Source organism: Suillus bovinus (genome assembly GCF_016758785.1).
Source record: "Suillus bovinus strain UH-Sbo-P2 chromosome Unknown EDB93scaffold_507, whole genome shotgun sequence".
Taxonomy (NCBI): domain Eukaryota; kingdom Fungi; phylum Basidiomycota; class Agaricomycetes; order Boletales; family Suillaceae; genus Suillus; species Suillus bovinus.
In genome coordinates, this window is record NW_024542563.1 from 1 (window position 1) to 6,913 (window position 6,913).

At 45.9% G+C, this 6,913-nt stretch overlaps 2 protein-coding genes across 2 annotated transcripts; one reads left to right on the top strand and one right to left on the bottom strand.

Moving 5' to 3' along the window:
- Positions 1 to 1,264: 1,264 nt before the first annotated feature.
- EDB93DRAFT_1259217 (uncharacterized protein) lies at positions 1,265 to 1,711 on the bottom strand (the record flags this gene model as incomplete). Its single annotated transcript, XM_041454156.1, has 3 exons — positions 1,265 to 1,444; positions 1,503 to 1,631; positions 1,682 to 1,711. The coding sequence occupies 3 exons, from the start codon at positions 1,709 to 1,711 to the stop codon at positions 1,265 to 1,267; spliced, it is 339 nt and encodes a 112-aa protein (XP_041300475.1).
- A 3,194-nt stretch (positions 1,712 to 4,905) lies between these two features.
- EDB93DRAFT_1099040 (glycosyl hydrolase family 92-domain-containing protein) lies at positions 4,906 to 6,843 on the top strand (the record flags this gene model as incomplete). The annotated part of the gene is made up of 12 exons (XM_041446904.1): positions 4,906 to 5,128; positions 5,172 to 5,233; positions 5,290 to 5,364; positions 5,424 to 5,535; positions 5,597 to 5,643; positions 5,690 to 5,861; positions 5,911 to 6,075; positions 6,125 to 6,381; positions 6,430 to 6,460; positions 6,511 to 6,572; positions 6,624 to 6,723; positions 6,770 to 6,843. 12 exons carry the CDS (start codon positions 4,906 to 4,908, stop codon positions 6,841 to 6,843), a joined length of 1,380 nt encoding a protein of 459 aa, XP_041300476.1.
- Between the last annotated feature and the right edge of the window lie 70 nt (positions 6,844 to 6,913).

Below are 6,913 nucleotides of genomic sequence, written 5' to 3' on the forward strand. Positions count from 1 at the left end.
CAGCTCTCGAACATGAGTGTGTTTGTCTGGAATGAAGCAGAGATGGGAGTCCCACTGCTGAGCGCAGAACTGACAACAGTAGCAGAGAAGCTGTCATGCATGCGTTGCTCGAGTTGCATGTGGAATAGTTGCCATGCAGAAGACGAAGGCAGCCCAGAAAGGATATTGAACACTGCTTCCTCATCAGAATAGGCAGCACCCATACCAATAAGACGATCGCGGCAACTGATATGCTGACCGACATAGTTGTTCGCATCATGTGCGTCTTTCATGCGAAGTGCCTGAAGACGTCTTCGGACAACAAATTGAGAACTGACATCGTTACGATGGAAGTGGTCCTTGAGGATTTTCCATGCCTCACGCGCTGTGACCGAAGTGTTGCGAGGAATGAGAAGATGAATGCTCGGTGCGAGTTTGCAGAGGATGATTGTCTTGGCCTTAGAGTCGTTGATAAGCCAGGCTCGCATAGCTGCCTTCTCGGCATCAGTAGGAGTCGCTGGAGTAGCTGCGACAGGCAAGTACAAAGCCGCTCCGAGAATATCATTCAGATTGGCATTTTCCGTTACATGACACCAGAGGTCATCGTTCGTTAAGACGAGCTGCGCCTGCGTCTCCCAGGGAATATAATTTTCAGCTCCGGCCAACTCTGGGATGTGGTCATATTTCCCCATTGTTGGGGCGACACGTCAGAGAAGAAGTTGAATTTAAAGATTTGAGTTGTTCCAACAAGAGGGAGTTCGTCTTTCTAGATTCCGTGCCGTTTAGGACACGGGGCTCATAACCTGTTAGAAAGTACGCTCAGCGTTGGTGAACAACAACTATATTCACTATAAAGTACCTGTTAGAAAGTACGCTATGACTCAAGTAAGTGTGAGATCGAGAACAAGATAAACAAGACGTGTACCTCAGCATTGGTGAACAACAACTGAGGGACACAAACAATGATGCGACAAGATACTTGTAGGATACAGTGAGACGGAGCTCGAATGTCAAGAAGAGTGTAACCATATGATGCCAAGGATGAAGCATGTGCTACGAAGTGGCGAGGTTGACCAATAGCCAAAAAAAACAAAACAATGTTAATCTGTCTGAATGCAGGGAATGACTCTCCTTCTCTCCAACAAGGTCTTGCCCCAAAATCTCTTGAAATGGGTATCCTTCTGGGAAGGGTCAAGCACTAGAAAGTTTGATTGAATGAGAGTATGAATTGCTGGAGTGAACTTAACTTACACATAGACATAATATATGCCTCGCTCTCGGAAGTTCAATCATAATACTGCTTGATTTTCTCGACAGCAGCATTCAATGCTATATGAAAAGCCTTGTATCTTGGATTTGCGGAGCGTGATGACCAAGCCTTGTGTAATGCCTCGAGAGCTGGCAATGCTTGTTGAAGGGAAGGACCTCTATCTGAGGAGAAGCTCTGTTGAGCATTGTCGGCATGCTGAAATACAAGTTTGGAGTCAGTGACTGCAGTTGGACATAAAGAATAGACAACAAACAGCTAGAAGAGATGTAAATAGCTTAACACAATCCCACTCGGCCGTACTAAGTCTCAACTTGTCAATTTTCTTACGTTTTGCGAGGTTGCCTTCACATAGTCCAACTTCGTATACAAATGTGTTGATATACTCAAAGAAAGTTAGTCTCGGAACAAATGTCATTGTTAATTAAAACATACCGCTTTCTTTTTTTCGGCGTGGTCCAGCATGACGTACGTAGATGACCATCAGATAGGCATATCTAGTAGTAGCTGAGATACAACAGGACTTGGGTTGGGAGGACGAGCTTGAATGTCCTTGAACAGCTGCTTGTGTTGAGCTGAAGATCATTCCTTGACTGCGATGGCACGAATGAGACCAACTTCGTCACAGCAACTGTTTTCTTGAGGTACAGAAAGGTCTGCATGCTGAGGGTTGTAGTAGGGTGCTTTGCTGTAGGTAGAGATGAGAGCTCATGTTGCGAGATGAATGACATGAGCAAGGCACCTTCGTGATGTATATTAGCCAATGCTGAACAAGTAACAGGTGAACTTACCTGATGCGGCGCTTCTCTGGTATCCACATTCGACTGATGCCTTGCTTGATTCGATACACAAATTCATCAAGCATTGTGTTGTTGTTGCTTGCATTGTTGCACGTAATATGGCCAACCTATGACAAATTAGTGAAAATGTAAGGTAAGAACTGAGTGAGCTTACCTTGTGTGCAATTCCAACATGGTCAACAATACCATACAGGGCTTGACCCAGTCGCTGTCCGTTATGCGAATTGTTGAGTTGAGTGAACCCAAGAACTGCGCATTGAAGGTCCCAGGTAACTGAAGACACCTCCTTGATCCAATGACCTGTCACAGCAAAGTAACTGTCGATGTTACTTGCCTGCCAAGCATCGCAGGTCAAGTTAACCTCGCCCTTGACAATCTTACTCTGTGTGATATAAGAAATGAGTAGCGAAGAAAGAAACATAAAAAAATAACTTGCATTAAGGCGCTCCTTTAACTTTGTCATTTGTTTCTTGAATAAGTCCATTATTTCGGCCCATGTAGCCTTGTGATTGGGTATGTGGACACCGTGCACAGCACGTGAAGTGACATCTATCATCTTCTTGAAACTAGGGTGGTCCACAGCTTGGATGGGCTATGATAGGGACTAGAATAAGTGAATTAGATCAAATAAATGAAAAACATACCTGTCCAGTGGATATGAGCCATTCCACAGCGGCGTCACGAAACAGTGAGTCAGAGTAGGGAATAATGGCCTCATGAGGCTCAATCTCACGGAGATGGCCATCGAGATTAGCTTGCTGCACACTCACAACAGCAGCAGCAGTCTTGCGCTCCTTGATATCTTGAGGTAGCATTGAGGCGAATTTATTGGCCTTGCACCACTTGTGGTAAGCATCCTGATGGCAAGTGAGATGAAGATGTCAAGAACAGATAACAAATAAACTTACCGCATGGCGAAATGCAAGGTGATGGCGGCATGTTGATGTGTCACTAACTATTTGCGAGGGTGACCCCTTCTTCCTATAATTCTGTGAGTCAAGATTTGAAGAATGAAAAAATCACGTACTTGCAAGTTTCACAGTCTCATACATTCCTTGTCTTACCATCCTCCACCTTATGCGCATAGGACTTGCCGAAGAACGTGTTGACGTCCCAAGTTTTCTCCTCGCATTGAATCGCTGTCGTTGTCATTCTCGTCATCGCCGTCACCAGTGATGTCAATGTCACGATCGATGGAGTCCTCACGTGTACCTGTATGCGCTAGAGTAAGAAGTTAGTAGTAGCATTAGAATTCAATGGTGAAATGAGTTGTGTGCTTACCTGTGTGTGCTGAATGAATGAGTCGAACAAGCGTCATCAATATCTGTGAAGGATGGCTCGCTGGCTCAATGAAGGCGCTTGACTATGAAAATAAAATAGTGAGCATACCGGCACAAAGATTGATAGTACTTACCCTTGTATACTGATTTGTTGGAATCTTCATTGTCCAAATCCTTGTCCTGATTTGAGAGACTTGGACTCCAGCCAGCGTCATCTGCATTTTGCTTGGCATTGCATGGATTTGCCATGGGAGCAGTGTTTGGTTGAACCGGCCGCTGGACCTGCTGTGGCTAGTTAATTCGGGTGTTGCACTATTATTGGAATTGAGGAGCCGAGAAGAAGGTATGATTGTTCGTTTAGAACATACTGTGACGGCAGTAACTGCGTCATCATCAGACATGACTGTGAGAGTCATTCTCAGGCTGGGTATGTTGTTCAGCCGACTTCCAGCGGATGCGGTTGTTGCAAAGTTTAATTTAGTAACTACTGTACAGTACATTCTGGAAAAATCCATTTACTATGTAGAAGCCCTGGCCTGAGCCCTAGGCCATGGCCTATGAGACACCCAGGCCAGGCCAGGCACATCACTAACTGTAACACCATTGCGAGATTGAACAAAGCCATTGGCATGTAGAACTTGCAGTAGTTCTTCAAAAATCTCCAAGTTGACACCTAGACTGTGTCTGATCCTGTCTGGATGGCCTGTGAGGAGCTCGAGAACCCATGCATGACCTGTCAAGGCGGATGTATGGTATGGTATACTGACGTGTGGAGTTAGAAAGATTTTGTAGTACAGAGCTGATATGTGAGCAACAAGGCAAGTAATAAGTAAAAGAAAACGATGGCGACGGAGATCATCCATCTGATACTAGCTACAGCTCGAGAGTGTCGATAACGCTTGTCGGACTGCGCACTATCTTGGATCCTTGAGGCAAAGATCCGGGATCATCCGGATGAATAAGGTGCTGTCACATGACAGCGAATGTTGAATATCGAATATTGAATACTGTGTCCGTACAGAGCCTTACACCTCCACTGGCTGACTTTATCCGAGTCGGACCAATACTTCAAGCTTCAAATCCGGGCCAACTTTTTTACCCTCAGGCTATGATCTTCCAGTATATTTACCAATGGATCATTTCTTTTGCATCTCCACTTGTGCGAGTGACGGTTTTGCCCTCAGGCCATGATCTTCCAGTACATTTACAAACGGATCATTCCTTTTCCTTCACATCTCCATTGTGCGAGCGACAGCTTCGCGCGCAGCTCGCAAGTTCTGCCATTGACTTTATGCTCTCGTTTACGCCAGACTTTTCAGCGTTTGCTCAGATGCGCAAGAGACACAGACATCGTGGCGTTCTCAATGGACGCGATATCCTTGCTGGAACTCGTTTCTTATTCGCAGCTTAATCGCTGTACATGGAGTACGTACACCATAGTTGTCGCTAACCATCCAAGTTGGGATTACAAGGTTTTTGTTGCCAGCAAAATTTGATACTAGATGTGGTAATATCTCTCGTTATAAAGCTAGTTCATTTTGTTAAGAGTTCTCTCACTTGCGCCCAAATCTTTACCACCATGGCCCGTTGGCTAGTGATACTCTCTGCGCTTTTTCTATCGGCCGATTCAAGTGCCCAATCACACACGCGATTAGCTACGCATTCGCGTCCGAAATTAACTGTTCGCTCCCAGACAGACACAGCGTCATCTTCGCCAGCAAACACAACTATCATATACTCGGACCGTGCAAGCTACGTCAATGTTTTCATAGGCACAACCAATGGAGGACATGTTTTCCCCGGTTTGCTTCTACAGAGCAACCTTGACTTCTGCTGATCTTTGAGTAGGTGCCACTCTTCCGCATGGGATGGTGAAAGTCGGGCTTGACACTGATTCCCCGGGAAATGTAAGGCTATTGAATGTTTATTCTTCATGATGCCTCAAGTTTCGGACATCATACAGCAAGCGGGTTACGATGCCGATGCAACATTCAATGCTACCGGTTTTTCGCAGCTGCACGATTCAGGGACTGGTGGTGTGCGTATCTTGGGTGCTGCAAAATACTATACGCACTTAAAAGCTAATATTTCCTGAAGGGTACACCGCTATCCAACTTTAAGCTCTGGCCTCTGCCTGAATGCGACTCATTCGCATCCTGTAACACATCCTTGCTTACCAGAAAGACGTTACGGAAAGTCCTTCCTGATGGTAACCAACCACACCCACCTCATGGTTGTGTGCTAAATATAACGTCCTAATCATACTACAGGTTCTCCTGACGATGCTGGTTCGCCTGGTTACTTTGCGACGAATCTCGTATGTGCGAAATTACTTCACTGTGCTGCCGACTTAGTCCTTGCAGTCTACTGGCGTTCAGGTGGAGTTGACTGCTTCAGGTCGTACTGCACTTCACCGTTACACATTCCCGCCGTCGTCACGCGAACCTCGTATTGTTGTGGACATCACGAACGATGGCATGGACAACACCACAGCACCTGTTGTTAACATTAACCCTACTACTGGGCGCGTCACAGGTAATGTCTCTCAATGTTCCCTGATGTCCCACCTCACCGTCATTCTTAGGGGGAGGCAGTTTTGCTTCAGCGTTTGGTCCTGGAAGATACAAAGTCTATACTTGTGTAGATTTCAAAGGTGACGGTCATGACTTCAAGGCTCCCACTGAATACGGGCTTTGGCTGGGGAATACTCCTGTGCAGAATAGCACACAGGCCAATCAATTAAACTCCGGTATTTACTTGACCCTTCATCTTGGTATCTTAAAATGCATGGCTTGCAGGCTTCGCGTCTGAGATGGGTGCTCTAATGACTTTCCCGCCCTCTCCTAATTATATTCACACGACCATCCTTGCACGTGTCGGTGTTTCATTCATTTCCTCTGGTCAGGCCTGCGCCAATGCTGAATCAGAGATCCCGGACTTCAATTTCGATAAGACCGTCGCAACAGCACGAGAAGCATGGAACGAACTTCTATCCCGAATCCAAGTCGATACTCAGGGCGTGGACAAAGAAATTACTGAACTGTTCTACTCATCAGTGAGTACTTGAAATGTCACAATATGCCCGAGTTGCACGGGCCGTTAGTTTTACAGGACGCATATTTCTCCCGCTGATTGTAGGCTATGTTCCTTTTTGTAAGCACACGATCGTTGACCTGATTGGTAGACACTGGCGAAAACCCCAAATGGAATTCCACCGAGCCTTATTATGATTCCTTTTACTGCAATGTTGGTATTTTTTGTGGCATTGATACAATATCACTAACGCCCCGAGCGCAGTGGGACACTTACCGTACCCTGTATCCTCTAATGTCGCTTCATGACCCCGAGGTGTTCGCCCGCATCGTTCGTGGAATGATCAACATTCAACAGCATGAAGGTACACAATTATACTGTGAAGTATGTATGCAACTGATTCATGGTAGGTTGGTTGCCTGAGTGCCGTGACGCTACTCTTCAGCAGTGGGTCCAAGGTGGAAGCAGTAAGTTCTCGAACTAGTTGCATGCTTCACCTCTAAAATATGGCCACAACGGCGACCCTATTCTCGGAGAATTCTTTGTCAAGTCGG